At 41.1% G+C, this 21,816-nt stretch overlaps 1 protein-coding gene across 1 annotated transcript in view; it reads left to right on the top strand.

Moving 5' to 3' along the window:
• Positions 1-21,816, top strand: part of COPS7B (COP9 signalosome subunit 7B) — a 35,893-nt gene that overhangs the window by 12,991 nt on the left and 1,086 nt on the right. The window contains exons 3-7 of the mRNA XM_073626505.1: positions 574-649; positions 5,315-5,403; positions 11,520-11,722; positions 14,749-14,854; positions 21,778-21,816. The exon at positions 21,778-21,816 is cut by the window's right edge and continues 1,086 nt beyond it. Of these exons, the coding sequence (XP_073482606.1) occupies positions 574-649; positions 5,315-5,403; positions 11,520-11,722; positions 14,749-14,854; positions 21,778-21,816 (513 nt within the window). The remainder of the gene's footprint in view (positions 1-573; positions 650-5,314; positions 5,404-11,519; positions 11,723-14,748; positions 14,855-21,777) is intronic.

Genomic DNA, 21,816 nt, shown 5'->3' with positions numbered 1-21,816 from the left:
CACATCTCCTTTGCTCTTGCAGACTGGGATTTTTTTTTCCTTTTTTCAGATGGCATCTTATTGATGGTATGTCCGTTTAACATCTTTTTATCTAGCACTGAGTAATCCCCATCTCATGTATTATTTATTTATTTTTTTTTTATTATAGGATTTACTCAGATAAACAAGCAACGACTGAAAGTGAAACCTTGCTTTGCCATCTAGATCCTTAGAAGGATTTTAGTGAGAACCATAGTGTGTGTTTTTTTTTTTTGGGGGGGGGGGGCTGCCAGCCCAAACCTTGGATGGCGGAAGCTGGTGATGGAAAGCCAGTGAACATTAGGCTTGCTCACAGTGTGTGTGCTGGAGATCATGAGCTCGGTATTCCTTAGGATCATTAGCTGCTATTGGAATGCTACCTGCCAGAGGAGCTGATCAACTTTACACGTTTACATGGATTAGTAATTTATGTAATTTTCTGCTGGTTTACATGGATTAGTAATTTATGTAATTTTGTGCAGGTTTACATGGATTAGAAATGTATGTAATTTTGTACTTTAGTTTTATTTACTCTGGCTTTTTTTTTTTTTTAAGTTGGCTGATGGTCCACATTCTGGATACTTGCAGCTCCTCAACTTGTTTGCATATGGAACGTATCCAGATTATGTTGGTAAGAACTACTTCATTTATATTCTATAGATCAGACAGCATCCATTCAATTGTGTGTATTTTTTTTTCCCCTCAGTATGGCATCTGGGGTTATAACTTTCTCAATGTAATACAGCAGGACCCCCCCCCCCCAATATTATATTGGCCATGAATGTGCATACCGCAGCAGCAATATAAATATTTACACACACACACTAGCCTCGGTGCAGAGTCGGTGGGGGAAGGATGCAGCATTGGATCGATCCTGCATCCACCTAGGTGAGTATACTTTTTATTTTTTTGTATAGTCCATACCTCTCTCTTAACCTGTCAGTGGTCATAAAGTTATGGCTGATCGGTGCAGGTGTGTACTTATGTACTGCTAACTACAAACCAACTGCTTTTTATGATCAGGAATGGACAAGTTGCTACTCGTCCATAAACGTTAAATTGTTAATTTTAAACAAATCTTTTCATGTAAAGTATAACTAAAAAATTTTCTTTTGATTTGGAGAGTGATGAAAAGTTCCACACACTTTTATGTTTTAGATGCTGTCTATCTCCCCGGGAGATTTACTCTTCCTTATTGCCTTATCACCAATGTCACCAGGAATGGAAGTGAGGGTATATACATAATTTTGAGCTTCCAGCAGCACAGCAATAGGGGGGAAATCCTTTATGGGGGGACACTTGTTATAAAGACAACTGTTTAATAGAGGATTTCCCTCACATTGGAAAGAGAACTTCTTACATACTCTTGAGTCTGCAAGACAGGAAGATGAGGAAAATCTCCCTTTTGAGAGACAGATGGGGGAGGTTATACTTTATGCTCCGTTCACACCTAGGCGATTCTGCCGGCGATTTCAAAACGCTCTGCTAAACTGACAAATCGCACCACATTTGTCCAGGTGCCATTCCTTTTCAATGGCACCTAAACACGGGTGGAATTCTTCTGCGGTTGTCGTGCGATAAACTGCAGCAAACAGCATCGCGCAAAGTATGTTGCTTTAAAAAGGAGCTGGAGCTTCTTTTGGTTGACAAGCTTTGTGTATTATGGTTTGTCTCGATTGCAGTGTGATTTATCACACCTGCTTCTAGGTGCCTGCGATCGCAAACATCTAGGTCTGAACAGAGCCTTAATGGGAATGACTGTATATTTCTTCAACTACTTAAGAGTATGTATAAATAATGTCTAATAATACAAAACAATAATGAAATCCCTGTAAGAAAATAGTATTAATAGTAGTAACTAACGTGGATCTATAAAAGACTGTTCTTGCCAGACCAACCTGTTAACATTCTATGAGGAAGTGAGCTGTAATGTGGATAGAGAGAGGCCTGTGGATGTAGTGTATCGTCAAAGCATTTGCTACAGTACGCATTAAACACTTTGTTTACAAATCGAGGTCTGTTGGCATTCGACAATAGTGTATGTACCTGGATAGCAAGCTGGTTAAAGGAGCACATCCGGAGGGTGATGATAAAGAGCTTATCATTGGAATGGTCTGGAGTTTGTAAGTGGGATACCCCAAGGCACTGTCCTTGGAAAAATCCTGTTTAACTTGTTCATGAACGATATTGAGATTGCTATAAATAGTTCATATGCAATGTTTGCTGACGATACAATGGAAAACAGAGTAATAACGTTACAAGGGGATAAAGCAACTCTACAAGACCTTTATAAAATTAAGGGGTGGGCAACTACATGGGAAATGAGGTCTAATATTTAAAAAATGTAAAGTAATGCACTTAGGGGCTAAAAATATGAATGCAAGGGTAGAACCTCTGGGGTGATCGAGGATGGAAAAGGATCTGGAGGTCCTAGTAGATCAGTCTCTGTAAAAGCATGCAATGCCAAGCTGTAGCAAACACGGCTAGCAAACTATTCGCATACATTAAAAAGGGGATTTACTCAGGAGATAACACTATAATTCTGCCACATCTGGAGTATGCCGAGCAGTTCTGGTCTCCAGTCCTCAGGATGGATGTGCTGGACCTGGAGAGACTCCACAGAAGGGTAGCAAAGCTAATAAGACTCGAGGACCTTTTGTTATGAGGAACGATTACAAACATTAAGCGACTCTTCTCCAAGGGAGTATAAGTTTAAAATGGAACCCATAACAACTTGATAAACAATGTTCTTTAGCAAGGAGCATAATAATTATGCTCCCAAAATTAGCGGGGACTGTAACTTGCCTCCAGCATTGCTCCTGTTACTTCTTGCTGGAGGCCCTGAGCAGCTGTAAATCTTTAGGCTGTCAGCAGATCGGTTTCTACATTTTTGGCACTGTGCTGAAAAATAGAGCCACTGAGCAGGTGCAGTCCAGTAGGACTGATTTTCTAAATAAAGTTCCACTTTTAGAGGAGATATGATTACAATATACAAATATCTAAATGTTGATTCTAGCATAGGAAGAAAAACATTCAGTCTTAGGTTTCTTAAAGAGGAAGTAAACCCCAGATTGTTGTTTTTATTTTAAATATTATAATTTAGCAATGTGTATAAATGCCTTGCACGTTAAAATGTCATTAAAACAAGGTTTGTAAATACATTTTTTTACTTTTATAAAATATACCTTCTTCCAGGAATCGCAGCTCCATCTTTACTACTGATCTTTGTAGCTTGTGAGGATGTAATTTCCGCCCTTCCTTTGCTCCCCTGTCTAAATCTTGCGCATGCGCGTGTAAACCAAGCCTCCATCTCGATCGCCATTCTCAATTGCCGAGAACCAGGAAGCTGAGGAGGGCACACCATTGCGAGGCTTCCTTTGTGTGCCGTTCACTGTGGAAAAAATTGACCTGGCATCCTGTATATATAGAAACGGCACACAGCGTGCCGTTAATGAAACTACGGACTGTGCACGCGGCGGTGACGTCATTTACCATAGCAGGACAGATTCTGAGGAAACTGGAAAAGTGAAGTTTCACAAGCACAGATCTGCAGCCTTATCTGTGTAGATTAGAATGAGCTAAAGTGTAACATGAGAGTTTACAACCACTTTAAGAAGGCATGCGACCACTCAATGAAATTGGACAAGAAGTAGTTTAACCTTAAACTGTATAAGGTAGGGTTGCACCGATACCACTTTCTTAAGACTGAGTACAAGTAACGATACTTTTTTTTTTTCAAGTACTCGTTGATACAGATTACCGATATTTTTTAATGTCATGTGACAGTGACACTAATATGCAGCACTGATGGGGTGTGGATTGTCAGTAGTTTTTTTGTTTTTTTTTATTTTATTTTTACATTTTTTTTATTTTTAATGCTTTTTTTTTTGGGGTGAGGGGGACGTGGACGGTGTCAGTGTGACTTGTATACGGGCTCCTTCCTCCACTCTCCTTCCTGACAGATCTGGGACAGGGGAGGGCGGAGGAGGACGGGGGAACCGGAGGAGCACACAGAGGAGGACACGGAGGGGGATGGGACTGGAGGACATGGAGGGGGACGGGAGGAGTAGACAGGGGACAGTTGGGGAAGATCGGTACGGTGGTGGGGGGAGTTACAAGCACCAATCTCCCTGTGTTTTCTTTCAATAATGCAGATGAAAGCCCGGGGGGGGGGGGGGGGGGAGTGGCTGTCCAATACTTTATTGAAATCTGCACAGGGAGATCAGCGATTGTAACTCCCCCACCATTGCACTGATCATCCCTGACTGTCCAGGTATCAGGTCAAGCATCGGAGCATTTGCACGTGTAAAAATTCTCGTTCAAATGCTCGGTATCCCCAACGATACTAGTATTGGTGCAACCCTAAGTGTAAGGGATTCTTTATTGTTAGAACGGTGTGGATGTGGAACTCCCTTCCACAGTATTTTGGCATCAGTAGGGAGTGTCGATAAGTTCAAAAAAACTTTTTTAGATGTGTTTCTTAGCTTGTGCAATATATAGGAAATGGGAAAGTGACAAACACACACAATGAACTGGATAGATTGGTGTCTTTTTTTTTTTTTTTTTTTTATTTTTTTTTTTTTACTTTACCGACTATGTTACTATAAAACACTATTGCAACTTATTTCTGTAGGTACCTTCTTCTTGCTAACACAGGAACACTTGCAGGCGCAGAAATGACCTCTACACCATTCTAGATGTTTTTTCTGTCCTTTTCTCAGGGTGCTGCTGATTAGTGACTAGCAGAGCGACAGTGTTGCTTAGATGCTTGTTTACTCAGTACACAAGAAAGGGTCACAGTGCCTCTCTAAGAAGCTGGGTGAAAGAAGAATGGGGCAGGAGCAAGGTTGCATCATCATATTTACGTAAGGGGGTCCTCTGGGTACACCTGGTCCTCCAAAATGAGTCCCATTGCCTCTAGAAGCACCCAAAACCTGACACTAGTGCACACTACAGGGTATTTTGTTTGTTTTGACAAGTTAGTTGGGGAGTATGGTGAGGACATCCAAGTCACTAGAAGACATTTTCCTGTAAACATAGTGGCCTGGCAATTGGCATATGGCCATCATTGTTGTAAATGCCTAAAATATGTCTTTATATTAGCTTTACATGTTCCTCTACAGACCAGGACATAAACTGTAAGGAAGGGCAATCAGTTTGTGAGCCAATCGGGCTACATTGCACCATTGTTTCACCCTTTAGTGACTGAAGAGAGTTATTAAAGTTTTGGCAATTCACATATAGTGTATATGCATTTCTTTTGTACATTTAGCTGTTTCTTTTCTTTTCATTTTAGCAATGAAAGATAGCTTGCCAGAGCTCTCAGCTGCACAGAAAAACAAGCTGAAACACCTGACAATTGTGAGCCTTGCATCCAGGATGAAGGTACATTGTAATTCTTGGTTCATGCATATGGTCAATTTAAACTTAAATGACTTTGCCAGGTGCCCCCAAAGGGTGTCAAATCTTAATGTATCCTGCAATCGCTTACAAGTATGTATATCCTAACACAAACATTGACTGTATACAGCAGTACTTGTGTTTAAAACTTAACAGCTTAAACTGTTCCTGACAGTCTGCCTGGGATCAGGAATTGGACTGTGGTTGACTCCTTGGCCATTCTTTTTGTTGGCTGGGGGGCAGGTAATCTTCAGGGGAAAAATATATCTGGAATTATCTTTAAAGAAACAATCTGTGAAAAAAAGTTTGTAAACTCATAAAATGTTATTGGATGTGTTTTAGTAAGGCCTGTAAATGCACTGCATCTGTTTTTCTCTGCTGTTCTGCTAGATGAATCTCTGCATATGGCATCACTCACTTTTTCCATCTTTTCTATTCACAAAATTCTTTTCCATCTTTTTGTTTCTCACCATTCTAGAAAATTAGCTTGTATAAATGAGCTAAGGAAATACAGGAGACATCTTGAGGACAAATAAAAAAAAACATTAACCCCTTATGCAACGATGCAACGCTTTGTTAAATATTTTTTGACAGTCCAAGCCATTTTTATGGTTGGCACAGTGTCTGTTTACATTATATGGAAAGGAAGAGACCCGGTGCAGCAGACTAATGTGCGTAACATTGTGCCTGGTCTCTTTTCCAAACTGACCATATATTGATGGAAATATTCCAGTCTAATTACTGTACCCCTAATACCACTTTATCCTGATAGCGCCAATACAGATTTTGCTTTTAGGTATCTGTTTACTATATAGAGGGCTATCTGGCAAGCAAGGAAAACTGACCACTATGCTGTGTCAGAATGTATTATTACAAAGCTAACACTTTTTTTAGCATCCTTTCTTTGAAAACTTTCAGGCTTCAAAGATGTGAAAATATATTCCTTTATCATACATCACAGGACACAGCAGCCATAATAACTGGGTTATATGCCACCTATAGGTGAATATACACTGGCAAACCAAAAAAAGACAGGAAATCCTCCCCTATATAACCCCTCCTACACTGGAAGTACCTCCTGTTTTTTTGCCAGTGTCTTGTAAGGTGATGGTCATGGTTGGAGAAGCTCTCCATGATCTAGCTAAGAGAATGGCCCTGGTAATAGATCCTGAAGGATTTAAGGGACTATATAATCGGATCCATCCAGACGGAGATTCACTAAAATGGACAGTACCCAAACCTCGACTACATAGAAGACTATGAGGTATTGCCTGTAATGTGACCCTTTGGGCACTGGGCCCTGGGATCCGGAACCCTTGGTAAAAAAAAGACTCCAAAGGAGATCCGGCAGGGTGCTTTACAGGTCCAAGGGAGTGGCCCCAAATTCAGGGGGATCCGGTCCTTGAACGTCCAAGGGACAGAACCTGCCGTGATGGGGGAAGTTTGGAGCCTAGCTTGTTAAGCAGAATCCTGCGGCGGGATTGGTAAGCGTGGTTTATTTTATTTTTTTTTTAAGACTTTTTGCACTTATTTAAAACCGGAAAAGTTTTGCACAGTACCTTATTTTTTTGATGTATAAGACCAGGTGTCAATTTATTTCTGTCCACTAGGGGGCAGTGATGTAGCGGACCTCTCTCCCCCCATGACCCCCCCCCCCCCCCCGCACACCTAGCTGCTACTCCTGTGCCTTCGGTGGCCCTTTCCCGCCACTGTTTGTAACAGTGGGCATGCCCAGGCAAGGCGTGACAAGGGTGTCAGTTCGACGTGCACATGGGATGGATGCAAGAAGTTTGTAGGACGCTACGTGCGTGGTAAAACGTGCACGCCGAACATGGGCAGAAGCGGCCATATTAGGAGGTGTTCCTGGCTTATGCTTCTGTGAGCAGGCTGGAAGGGACACAGAGCAGTGTCAGCTGGGCACGTGAGTCACTGTGGGTGAATGGACCAGGGCACTGTAGGTCCTGTAAGGCTGTGTATTGCAAAAAGTTGGGTGCAGTATTTTTTGCGGGACGGTTGAGTTCATAAGGGAATTTTTTCTTGGATGCCACCATCAGTAGTAGATGATTCTAGCCACATAGCTACTGTGTTCAACTCTCCTGAGAGACCTGAGGCAACTCGCCAGTCTGAGCCATTACGGTTGTCAGGCATTGTAGCAACAGCTAACGCTTCTGTCTCAACCCACGTCACAAAGGACAACTTAGCATCAGCTTTAGCTGGGCTAAAGGGAAAGATAGCTATAGATATGATCAGTTTTCCAGGGTGGAAGGAAACTGGATGGATCCCCTTCACCTGAGCTCCCACCTGCATTGGAACAGGATTGGGCAGAAGATATGGAAGAAGTGGCTGTAAATGACTGGGAGGAAGGTTGGGCCACAGACTCCACTTCTGATTAGTCAGGTTCCGAAGAACCATTTTCAGCCTCTCAATCCCAGAGACTATTGATCCAATCCCTCACGGAGATGGTCCGATCAGGATTTAAATTGCCGCCTGTGGAGGTCCCTGAGGTTGCCTTTTCATCTTTAAGCTCTCTTCGTCCTCCACAAAGTTTGCAGGCTTTCCCCTTGCATCCGTTGCTAGAGCAAATTGTGTATGCTGACTGGGATCACCCGGATAAACTTTTTATTCCTCCTAAAAGGTTTGCTCTATTGTACCCTATGGAGGAAAAGTTTATAAAGAAATGGAGTATGCCATCGGTGGACGCTGCCATTTCTTCTGTGAACAAGAGTCTTACCTGTCCTGTAGATAATGCCCAGGTGTTTAAAGATCTAGTGGATAAAAAGTTGGAGTCCTTATTAAAGGCCTGATTTGCTATTGCTGGGTCTGCGGCACAACCGGTTGTGGCAGCTGTAGGTATTTGTCAGTCTTTAAAGGACCAGGTTAAGCGAGTTGTTAAGAGTGTCATCGATCTGGGGGTATCTGCTGAGGAATTTGCAGAATTACCTCATGCCTTATGTTTTGCAGTAGATACTGTTAAAGATTCCATACAACAGGTGTCCCGGCTTGCCATTCCATTATTACATTTGTGCAGGATTCTGTGGTTAAAGAACTGGTCTGCGTAGTTACCCTGCAGGAGATTATTAGCTGGTTTCCCGTTTCACGGGGAGTGGCTATTTGGAGAAGATTTTGCCAAATATATCCAGAAGATTTCAGGGGGTAAAAGTGCGCTTGTACCAGTTAGGAAAAGGAGCAGACGACCTACCTTTTAAGGTGTCTAGTGCTTCAGTACCCAGCACTTCCAATTTCAGGCATTTTCGACTGCTCAGTCATCCAGGTCTAGAGGAAAGCCGCAAGGGCAGAAAAAGCCCTGGGCCCAGAGGCCCCCTACATCCAGTCCCAAACCCACTCAAGTGGGTGAGGGGGAGACTGTCTCAGGGGTACAAAATAGAATTCCGGGGATTTCACCCCCTCTCGGTTCTTAAGATCCAACGTCCCCACAGATCCGAAAAAGAAAAAATCATTTTTTCAGTCAATAGATCATCTAAGGTCACAAGGAGTGATTTCAGAGGTTCCAACCAACGAAAGGTTCAGGGGTTTTTACTCCAAATCTTTTTGTAATGCCAAAACTAAACGGAGATATGAGGCCTATTTTTGGATCTGAAGGCTCTGAATCATTTGCTAGACATAATGCTCTTTTCGCATGGAGTCAATCCGGTCAGTCCAAGTCTTCTTGCACGAAAAGGAATTTGTCGTCCATAGACATCAAGGATGCATATCTACATGTGCCAATCTGCAGATCCCATCAAAGGTTTCTGCGATTCTCAGTGGGCAACCAACATTTTCTGTTTGTGACGCTGCCCTTCGGGTTAGCCACGGCACCTCATGTATTCACAAAGGTACTGGCTCCGGTGTTGGCAATTCTAAGATCTTAGGGTATATCGGTTGCAGGATACCTGGACGATCTATTACGGCTACAGCTTACATCAGTCACCAGGAGTCAGACACCAGGAGTCAGACAGCCCAGAAGGAAGTGGATCGCATGCTGACCTGGGCAGAAAAGTTTGTTCCATTCCTATCAGCAGTGTTTGTTCCGGGTGTGGAAAATTGGCAGGCAGACTTTGAGTCGCCAGCAAATGTTTCCAGGGGAATGGTCCCTAAATCCCAAAATCTTTTTGTTGATTTGCCGTCGATGAGGGGTTCCAGATGTAAACCTGCTGGTGTCCAGGTTCAACAGGAAACTAGGCGTTTTGTGTCCAGAATCAGGGACCCGCTTGCATTAGGGGCAGATGCCTTAATAATCCCGCGGGATTGGTTCTCTCTCATCTATGCCTTCCCTCCAATACGGCTATTACCAAGATTAATGCGTAGGGTCTGGGAAGAGAGAAAACGGGTGATTCTAGTAGCTCCAGCCTGACCAAGAAGAACTTGGTACGCACAAATTGTAAGATTGGCGTTAGGGAACCCATGGGTTCTTCCACTCCATCCAGATCTCGCAAGGTCCGATATTCCATCCTGCTTTACGGTCTCTAAATTTAACGGTTTGGCTGTTGAAACCATGATTTTAAAAGACTGGGGCATTTCTGGGCCAGTATTGTCTACCATGTTAAATGCTAGAAAGCCAGTCTCCAGGAGTATCTACTATAGAGTTTGGAAACCTTACATTGCCTGGTGTGAGGCCAGGAGATGGCATCCACTGTGCCCTTGGGATTTAAATTTAGTCCTGGGGGTCTTACAAAGGCAACCTTTTGAGCCTTCTCGGCAGATTCCTCTGGTCCTTTTGACAAGAAAGCTAGCTTTCTTGATTGCAGTGACATCGGCCAGGAGGGTGTCGGAATCGGCGGCTCTGGCCTGCAAAGAACCATATTTGATCTTACACCAGGATAGGGCAATTTTGCGGCCACAACCGGAATTTTTGCCTAAGGTAATGTCCAGTTTTCATCTGAATCGGGATGTCATTCTGCCTTCCTTCTTTCCAAATCAACAATCTACAGAGGAGAAGTTACTTCATTCTCTTGATGTAGCTATCAGGGTCTATCTGAAGATGTCGGCTCAGATTCGGAAGACTGATGTTCTGTTTGTATTGCCAGAAGGTCCCAAGAAGGGACAGGCAGCATCTAAGTCGACGATTCCTCAATGGATCCGTCAAGTGATTGTTCAGGCGTATGGATTAAGGGGGAAAAACCCCACCTTTTCCAGTAAGGGCACACACTACCAGAAGAGTGAGTGCTTCATGGGCAGTTCATCATCAAGCATCGATGGCTCTGATTTGCAAGGATGCTACTTGGTCTTCGGTGCATACATTCACCATGCTTTATCAAGTGAATGTCAAGACTCAGGAGGATGTGGCATTTGGACGCAGTGTGCTGCAGGCTGCTATATAGATCCTGTTCTGATGATATTTTCTTTGGTCATAATGGGTTCCCTCCCCTCAAAAGCATTGGTTGGGGACGTCCCAATTAGTTATGACTGCTTTGTGTCCTGTAATGTACGATAAAAAAAAAAAATTGGATTTTTTCTACAGCTTAACTGTAAAATCCTAGTACATCACGGGAAACAGAGATCCCTTCCCTCTTGTCTGGGAAGTTTATTGCTTGCTACAAAACTGAGGTACTTTCTGTGTAGGAGGGGTTATATAGGGGAGGACTTCCTTTCTTTTTTGGTTTGCCAGTGTTCATTCACCTATAGGTGGTGTATAACCCAGTTAGTTATTATGGCTGCTCTGTGTCTCGTGCTGTACTCCGAGAAGGATTTTACAGGTAAGCTGTAGAAAAAAATCCTATTTTTACATGTTAAAGTAGAAGCGACATCACATTAACTCACACGTTTTTGCTGCCCTTTCACTCTGATCCTTCCTGTACACATTTGGGGGCACTCTTTACATCTGGAGGAAAAGAGATTTAACCTCCACATAGCAAAAAATCTTCTTCAGTAAAAATTTTGCAATATATATTGGACAGAACAGACCAATCCCTCAACACATGCCACTTTTCCTCGATTAATTTTAGTTCACAACCTTGAGTAAAGATGTTCTCAGAGCTTGTAAAAAGATATCAAGTGCGCATAACCTTATTATAAAATCATCTGGCATTTTTTTTTTAAGATCTGTGTTTCTTGTTTGCATCCACATTATTGTATTAATCAAGTCGAATGTTTCTCCCTCTTAGTGCATTCCATATTCTGTGCTGCTGAAAGATTTGGATATGAGGAACCTCAGAGAGCTGGAGGATCTAATTATAGAAGCAGTTTATACAGATATAATTCAGGGCAAACTGGATCAGCGCAACCATGTGTTGGAAGTGGATTTCTGCATTGGACGGGACATTCCCAAGAAGGATATAAGTAGCATTGTTAAAACTCTTCAGGAGTGGTGAGAATCATTTTATTTACATACTTTCACACATTGTTTTTCTATATTTAACCACTTGCTGTCCGCCGTATAGTAAAATAGCAGCACTCTCGTCCTGGGACGACGTGATATGACGGCGCCCCAGAACTGACACGGCGTGGCCCCGATCTCGGGAAAGAGCCAATGACGCGGCTCTTTACCCATGTGATTAGTTGTGTCCAATCACACCCGGTCACATGTAAACAAGGAAGTGCCATTTATCGGCTCTCCTTGCTTCACACTGACTGAGGGTATGGCCAAGAGATCCCATCAGCGGCATCTCCTCGTAGGGGAGACCTGTACAGGTAATCTGTGCCCTGATCATCAGTGCCCTGATTACAGTATAGCCCCTGCAATGCCCATCAGTGACACCAATCTGTGCCCATTAGTGATACCAGTCTGCTGCCTTTCAGTGCCGCCTATCATTGCACACCAGTGCTGCCCATCAGTGTGGCATATTGGTGCCTTCTCATCAGTGCCACCTAATTAGTGCCCATAGCTCCATAATTGCTGCCTCATCAGTGAAGGAGAAAAATTACTTATTTACAAAATGTACTCACGGAAACTAAGAAACTCCCCAAACCACACACACACACACACACACACAAATTTTCGGTCTATTTTTCGTTTTTTATTTTTTAGTAAAAAAAAAAAAAAACAGCGGTGATTAAATACCACCAAAAGAAAGCTCTATTTGTGTGATAAAAAATGATAAAAATGTTATTTGGGTACAGTGTTGCATGACTACGCAATTGTCATTCAAAGTGTGACAGCGCTGAAAATTGGGCAGGAAGAGGGTGAAAGTGCCCAGTAGGCAAGTGGTTAACACACACATTCACTACACTATTTTATTTACTTATTTATATAGCAGTAGTGCTTTCTATAGCTCTTTTGCCATGACTCTTGCAGCATCTATAGCAGCCTTTCCCAAAATGTCCTTACCACAGTAATAGTGATTTGAACGAAAGCTTTGCTTTATCAGGGTTAAAAAAAAAAAACTACACCCAAAGTTGTTTTATTTTTGGTGGAGTGTCTGGGTCTTCAAAGATGGTAATCCAAAAAGACAAATATTAGGTGCTGCTCAGGTAGAGAGGTAAAGTCCAACTATACCGCTGTGAGTACAGGCAAGGACAGGGAGCTCGTCCTAACTCCAAGCTACAGCAATGTCAAAGGAAAAGGTCCATAAGCCACACATCATAAAGCAGACCCATGTGCATGAAGTGAGAATAATGGCAGCCTCAGCCCAGGCCCCCAACATGCTTTGCTCCACCCCTGTTTCATGATGTGAGTCTGCTTTATGATGTGTGGCTTATGGACTTTTTCCTTTGACATTTCTTCAAAGATGGTGTCATATGAATTTTCATAGGAAAAGGGCTCATGTTTCCCATGAGATGATCTCTAGTATGACATTTCTTACAGCAAACGTTTCGTTAAGAAAATATGGAGGTTTCCATTGCTGGCCACCTGAAAATGCAGGTTTCCTGGATGGCTCTGTGTATGAAAATTAGCCCAGAACAAGCATACAGATGAAGAAAATTTTACAGATATGCATACTTGTTATAGGGTCAGTGATTCAGAAAGCACTGAATTACTTGGAATAGCATGACAGCCAGGGAACAAATATTTCCACAAGGAGGCTTGCAGTGGTTGCTTTCAAATTTGAGAAAAATACAGAGGCTGCTATTTCTGAGCCTTTTCTAAAAATGCTAAACACCTGGCTGTCTCTGGGTTAGTCTTTGACCTAATGTATGGACTTCCGATCTTCATACTAGTTCATGGGTAAGAGAACCAGAATATATAGAAGAAGCCACTTGATTAGTTTGACAATCCAGAAAACTATCATTTTCAAAAAGATAAGTTGGTGTTGATTTCTTTACATAAATCTGTTACTTGTGCTTTATAGGGGCCTCATCCAAAATCTAAATGGTCCACAGAATAGTGTCCTGTGTTTTAATCTGTTTTATTCTTACATATAACATGTAATATGTAATATATTTTGACAGGACCTTTTAGGTATTGTATTTGTATCTAACCATTTTGATGTCATGTTTTTGTAGTACAATTTTAAAGCGGGACTTTACCCATAACAACTTGATAAAAAAATGTTCTCCGGCAAGGAACATACATTCCACATTGAGTTATGCTACCAAAATATATGTGTGCTGTAAATTGCCTCCAGCATTGCTCCTGTTTCTTCTTGCTAGAGGTTGACATTTTGCTGAAGCCCAGAGCCCCTGAACAGCAGTAAATCATAAAGCAAATCCTTCGATTTACCAGTTTTAAAAAAGCTACATTCCTGGAATGATGGGATTGCTAACTATCACATTGGCTTGTGTCTTAAACCAAACTGTCAAACCATGAAATGGCTGGTGTCATAACTGATCACAATGTGCAGCACCATGACAGTTGCAGATTAGACAGAAGCAGCTTCCTTGGCTGTAAAGGATAGAAGGGATTAATTCTGCTTTAAAGTGATTGTAAAGCTTCGTTGTTTATTTAAAAAAAAAATTACAGTGACAGTGACAGGTTTTTTCACTTCAATGCATAGGATATGTTAAAGTGAAAAAACATGAGGGTTTACAACCCCTTTAATCAGCAGATCGGCCTTCACAAACTCAGCAGTGCCTAAAAATGGAGGGCAACTGAGCATGTGCAGAGCAGGATGAGACAGTGTGTGTATTACTAAATTTTAAGCAGTATAGGCCCTTTTTTTAATCATTTACATAGCTATACCTACAAAAGGGGGCAGCCTGAAGTAATCTAACAGGACTTAATTTTCTGGCTAAAGTTCTCCTTCAAGATGGCACGTGTGTAAAATTATAAATAGACCACAGAGTAAATACCTCTAATGGCAGAGGATGAAAACATTCACCCTAGACTTTGTCTCCTAGTTGGCTTGCTATTCATGTATAATTGGTTATTATTTTACCTTTTGTTTTGGGTTGAGGAATTGAAATGTTTTATAATACTAAGCATGCCTCTGATTTCAAAATAATTTTATATTTCAGGTGTGATGGCTGTGAGGCAGTTTTAATGGGGATTGAACAGCAAGTGCTACGGGCTAACCAGTACAAGGAGAACCACATCCGCACACAGCAGCAAATAGAGACAGAAGTGAGTATAAGCACACTGAACGAAAAGCAAGCCGCTCATCATTACAGGTTAAATATACATGATCCACAGTCTATCAGTATTGCTTTTTGCCATCATCTTTCCCAAAAACGTGCACAGGGCTCAAAAGACAAAGAAACAACCATTAAGTGCAAAGAAACCAGTAGTAGTACATATAACGCACACAAACTAGAAATTTGCAGGTTGAAGACCTAAGACAGTGGTTTAATTAAGTAATCTACATGGTCTTTCAGTAGGATGATTGGGGCATGAGCCTGTATGATCACAATGGCCAACCAAGCACAAGTATGCCTTGTGCAAACACTCCGTTTTGGCCCCATCTCTTGTAAGGACAACATAGAAGTATATACACACATTCCAATACATTGGCTCGTGGACTTTAAATCAGGTACATCACATACAAATTACTACATAATTGATACACGTGATTGCAAATGTAGTATTCCATGAATACAAGTCTCATCACAATAAAATCAAATTAAAAATAATATAGCGCTGATTTGTAGTATGTAGAACATAGCAACATAAATAATATTGCAATATAAATTCACCCATAGTCATAATATTTTTACATATATATAGTCCAAATATTGGTGCCTGATTGTATAACACATTGCATCCAATCACTTAAAGTGGTGTTCCGGCTGAAATTATACTTTTTAAATAAAAATACCCCTATAATACACAAGCGTAATGTATTCTAGTAAAGTTGGTCTGTAAACTAAGGTCTGTTTTGTTAGTTTATAGCAGTAGTTTGTTTTATAAACTTGCAGCAGGCCGTGGCCATCTTAAGTGTGGGCATCTGAAGCCAGACTGTATTTCTTCCTGGATCTCAACCTTGCAGATCTCGCACATGCTCAGTGCAGCACAAGCGGTGTAATAGGTTTCAGGTCAGGTTTCCATAGCAACGGCAGTTTCAGAGGAAGTTGCCACCCCTTCCCAGAAGGCATTGCAAACAGGAAATGATGCGATGGGCCACGGCCAGGGAGGAGGAAGTGAAAAATGAATACAGCAGATATACAGTAGGTGCTGAGAAAAAAAAAAAAAATATCCAATTCGTTTACAGTGCACAGTTTACTGAGGGTTGCTGAAGAGTTGTAAAAGTGGGTGGAACTCCACTTTAACCTGTTTCATGGATCTCTATCCACTTCCACAGGAGTAGATGCAATATGCATATTAATCAGCTCCAAGTTAGACATAGCAAAACTAGGGATTAACGATCCTCTGGGACGTCTGCTCCAGGAGCTGTGGCAGTATGACCCACTTAGACCAAAGGGGCAGATGGATGAAGTGCTAGTAAAATGCAGATCCATATATAGTAGTCCATAGTAACTCCCACAGTTAATACCGACAATTTATATTAAAGCTGTAATCCACAGTATCCCAGAGGCTACTAGGATTACACTCTGGGGTACCGTGGATTACAGTGGTATAATAAATTGTTGGTATTTGGTGTATATATGTATTCAGGTGTGGGAGGCACATTACAATAAACAGTGCTTCAGATTACGATTTTAATACCATATAGAAAAGCTTCCCTGAGTGCAGACTGTCCAGTGATGCCCGCATATGGTTGATACCTGCAAATGTTGTTAGAGGGAGCTGATATCAGCTGCATCAGACAAAAGTACTCTTATATCTAAGGATACTGTTAGCACAAGGGATGTTGAGATTTAACAGATTAGGGTAAAAGAGGTCACGTTTTGCCTGTATTGAGCTTTCTAAGTTTGCTGTCCCATGTTACTTCTCCGCTTCTGAATAGTGAGGATTTTACTTCCAACTAAAGGAGTTGCCAGTGTTGAAAGGATTACCAGAATATGGTAATAATGTGACAGATCTTTGGCACCTCAAACCCCTTTCAACATCGTCAACTTTCATGGGGCTTTGACATGCATCTCCAGCATCTCCCCCATATATTAGAGTGGTTCTCTATTGCAAAATGGGATGTTAAGTGGTGTGCCAAGCTCCCAGAGGTTAAAGGAAAACATTTTTGTTAGAATGTATAAAGCATAGAAATTTGCTATACAAGCCTTTTTGCGATTTAACTTACCGTATATACTCGAGTATAAGTCGAGTTTTTCAGCACATTTTTTTTGTGCTGAAAGTGCCCCCCTCGACTTATACTTGAGTCAAGCACTTTTCTGCAGCAAAAAATTTCATTTTCCAAACCGACTTTGGGGCCCCGTATCCCAGGGCCACTTTGTGCTAGGAACCACAACATATCCAAAGATGGGGTTCCTAGCACTAAGTGGCCCCGAGATACGGGGCCCCAAAATCGGTTCGGAAAATGTCATTCTCTGCTGCAGAAAAATGCTTGAGCTTTTCTGAACCAATTTTGGGGCCACATATCTCAGGGCCACTAGGTGCTAGGAACCCCAAATTTGGTGTGCAAACCCAGAGGACCTGGTACCACAACATATCCAAAGCTGGGGTTCCTAGAACCAAATGGCCCCGAGATACGGGGCCCCAAAGCCGGTTCAGAAAATGTCATTCCCTGCTGCAGAAAAGTGCTTGACATTTTCTGAACCAATTTTTGGGGCCCTGTATCTCTGGGACACTTGGTGCTAGAAACCCCAGCTTTGGGTATTTTATGGTGCTAGTTCCACTTGCACACCAAATTTGGGGTTCCTAGCACTAAGTGGCCCCGAGATACGGGGCCCCAAAGTCTGTCAACTGTGTCCATCTGTAGCAATGTCATTTCGGGACCATTTGGGTTCAGAGACCCCAAATTTTGGCTGCAGCTAGGGGGCATCTAGGAACCCTTAACTACCAAGTTTTAAGTTCGGGGGACCTATGGCTGCAAATGGGCACAGTGAGGCATGCAAATGGGCACAGTGAGGCTGCAAATGGGCATTGTTGACCCTCTTTTTTTCCACTTACAGTAGCTGCTGCATTTCTCACCCTCGTCTTATACTCGGGTCACTACGTTTTTCCCATTTTTTTTTGTTGTAAATTAGGGCCTCGACTTATACTCGGAACGACTTATACTCGAGTATCTACGGTAAATTAAAAGTTTCCTCTCTATTTTGATGTGCAACTTTCATGGATATGGTCAATAATTCAGTAGAGTATGGCAATCTGGAGGCATTTTGAAGACCATTAGCATACAGGCCACTCTCAGAAATGTAATTTCCTGCTTTTTATAGTCAAATATATATTATTTAGGTTTTAGTGTATCAAAACAGTACAAAAAAGGACTAGTAGGTTTTACAATTCTGAAAGAGTAATAATGGGATCCAACAAACAAAAAAAGAAGGCATACAATATGAGTCTGTCCACCATTGTCCCTAAAGGAACAAAGAGGTGGTCTAAAGTCCATGGGCCCAAGCCCCAGATCAACCAAAATGACTGACTGTGGAGTAGGTGTATCCTGTGAAAAATACGAGAGTGAAAGTAAGAGTAGTTATAGTGAGAGAAGCAAAGAGAGTGAAATAGAAGGTGTCGGTCTCAAGGGGATCCCGAGGCCAGGAATGAGGAGGAAATAATGGGAAGAGTGGATCATTAAATAAGCTGGAAGCAAAATTTAAATCCTCAACCCCATGGTTTGTTTCTTCTGCAGTTATTAACAGGCTGATCCGATTGTACAATATCTGTCAAACATACCTATCCCTTGTTCGATAGCATAATATGGGGAATACAAAGAATTGATCTCATTTGTGGTTGTCTAATGATCTTTGAGTTCTGGAAGCAAGTAGTCATCATGCTAACTACTTTTTGTTTTGCAATACTTTTTTATTGTTTTTGCAAACAGTCATACAAAATACAAAGCCTGTCATATATGTGACAAAAGGTTTCCAACATGTTTGTATAACACATGTACTTTACTCCTTTTTTTTTTTTTTTTTTCTGTCCCCTGTACCCCTTGACAACTGCCTGTTCGGCATACTAGGGTGAAGAGTTCTGACCATAATATAACAAAAAATGTATTTGAGAAATACCGTACTTTGTACTGTAAAGCCATAGCCATTAAATGGTGAACCTATTCTCTCCAGCAACAGCTCAGTGGAAATCATTTTAATTAGACAGATTTACCTATTTAAAAAGTTGTGTTTTAGAAAAATTATCCCCTCTCACAAAATTTGGGGTTAATGGTGCAAATATACTTTTACGCTGAACTCAGAATGACCAGCCCTGTTCCAAATGATATCAATATTACACCCAGCATATGTTTATCTGTAATATGTCACATAATGGCGATCTATAGTAACAACACTCATTTTCTAATCTATTTTTTATTTTATGTTCAATATCTGTATCCAGATGACTCCACATCCTCATTTATTAATATAATTTTACACTTTTGTACAGCTATTGGAGTTTAATAAACAGTTGTTTTTAGGGTTTTTTTTTGCGATATACATAAATCCACCCAGAGAGGGTTATATGTTTTTTCTCAACAAGAGTGTAGTTACACTTTAAGCAATTCATAAGAAGTCAAGGGCTCTTGCAGGGTGGGTGCATGCAGAGTTAGTGTGACAAAACTAAAGGTAAATGTAGGTCCCTTTTAAAATCTGAAACTTCTGGCACATTGCCTAACCATATTGGGTAACCCCACTTATTTCTCTGAAGAACCTAAAGAATGATCATAGGACCATTGACCTTTATCTTCTGAGTGTTATTGACAGATACAGTTTTATGTAAAGCTTGCCTACTATATGTAACCTTGAATCTTTAAAATACAGTTAGAAAAGTCATTTGGAAAGCCATCCATAGGTGTCTAAAGGAGGAACAGTTCTTATTGCGAATCGCAACCAAAATGTGTATAGAAAATATACAGCATTCAAAAATGTGAGTTCAGTATAGAAGAATGAAAAGGACATTCCGTTTGCTGTAGGCAGCTAGATGGTTTACCCTTTCAGAGATTTGGATATCTAGGTTTGCCAGGTATTGTTACAGGATACTTATATCACACTACTGTTTCATTTACAAAAGGAAAAGCAAGTAGCAAGTGACACACTGCAATAGATACTCAGTAATCGCAGACATTTGTGTTCTATTCTACTTTCTTCAAAGTAAAAAAAAAAAACATAAAAACAAAAACATACCCTGGATACCTAAACACAAAAATTTAAAAGTTTAACACAAAAATTAGTTCTGTGACTGTACCCTCATTTGACAAGTGTATTCTAATGTCAATGGTGGGCAGTGGTTGTTCCTTTTAAAACCAGCAGAGGACAGTACTTTCCTTATTAGTATGTCATGTTCTTAGTCAATGAGAAATTTATAGTAATTTAGTGTGTGTGTGTTTTTATATATACATTGCTTCACGATTCAATTTGCCCTTGGAGTTTTACCCACTTTTAAATATAACCTAGAAATTAAATGGATTTAATGGGTATTTTATGTCTCTGATCTACCCAAGATATAATGTAAGTGGTAAAAAAAAAAAAAAAAAATCCTGCAAAATCTTGATTGCATAAGTTTTCACTCCCTTAGCTGTGAAGCCACTAAAAAACTGGTGCAGCTAATTGCATCCAGATGTCCTATAATTATTTGGAGGGAGTCCATCTGTGTCCAGTGACACCTGATCTCAAAATAAATACAGCTGTTTCGGAAAAGCTACATAGTTTGCTAGAAAATATATCTAAGCAGTATCAGTAAGAACTAAGCGTTATCAAAACAAGCTTGTAATAGAGTTCTGGGGAAGCACCACTCAGTGTTTGGTTTAAAAAAAAAAAAAAAAAAAACCTAGTAAAATCCTATTTAATCCATTATTAAAAAAATATATCCAAGCGTGACACTGCTTAGTAAAGGTTGACTACCAAAGCTTTGTAACTGGATAGCAAGTAAGTGGCCAGTGGTTAATCTGAAGTAGCTGCACAGATCCACAGCTGGGAACTATGTGGCACATATACTTGTAGCTACCTTTTTACAATGTGTTCTTTTGCCTACCTCTGTATAGTATGTGCACTGTCGTGTTTTTTTTTTTTTTTTTATAATTATGCTTGTGTGTGTGTGTGTGTGTGTGTATGTATGTGTGTGTATATATATATATGTATGTGTGTGTATATATATATATATATATATATATATATATATATATATATTATACCGTATTTATCGGCGTATAACACGCACCCCAAGTTTAGTAGGGAAGTTTAAGGAAAAAAACTTACATTTAAATGCCCATCAATGCAGCCTTGTCAGTGTCCATCTGTAGCCTTGTCCATTATTGCAGCCTTGTCAGTGTAGCATTGTCAGTGTCCATCATTGCAGCCTTGTCAGTGTAGCATTGTCAGTGTCCATCTGTAGCCTTGTCCATCATTGCAGCCTTTCAGTGTTAGTGTAGCATTGTCAGTGTCCATCATTGCAGCCTTTCAGTGTTAGTGTAACATTGTCAGTGTCCATCTGTAGAATCATTGCAGCCTTGTGAATTTCAATCTGCAGCCTTGCCTCTGTGTTTGCAGTGCTGCCGTTTAAAAATGGCTCCCGCTGCTCTCGGTGGCTCTCGGCCAATCTCAGCCGCTATCGGCGGCTTTCGGCTATTCTCGGCGGCTCTCGCCCATTCTCGCTTGTCTCGGGCGCTCTCGGCGGCTTTCAGCCAAAAGCCGTCGAGAGCCGCCGAGAGTGGCCGAAAGCTGCCGAGAGCCGTCGAGAGTGGCCAAAAGCCGCCAAGAGAGGCCGAGAGCTGCGAAAACGCTCACAATCGGCGGGGGGCCGGCATAAAACACGCACCCACGATTTTTCCCTGATTTTAAGGGGAAAAAAGTGAGTGTTATACGGCGATTAAATACGGGGTGGGTGTGTGTGTATGTGTATATATGTGTGTGTGTGTGTGTGTGTATATATATATATATATATATATATATATATATATATATATAATTAGTATAATTATATAATTTTTATTTTTTTGCATTCTTGTTTGTTTTTCTATGTAATATATCATTTCTTTTGTCCATTAGGTGACAAATATAAAGAAGACTTTGAAAGCCACAGCTTCC

The sequence above is a fragment of the Aquarana catesbeiana genome, linkage group LG04 (genome assembly GCF_042186555.1).
Source record: "Aquarana catesbeiana isolate 2022-GZ linkage group LG04, ASM4218655v1, whole genome shotgun sequence".
NCBI lineage: Eukaryota > Metazoa > Chordata > Amphibia > Anura > Ranidae > Aquarana > Aquarana catesbeiana.
The sequence above is the reverse complement of the archived record's forward strand: the minus strand, read 5'-3'. Positions and strand labels throughout refer to the sequence as shown.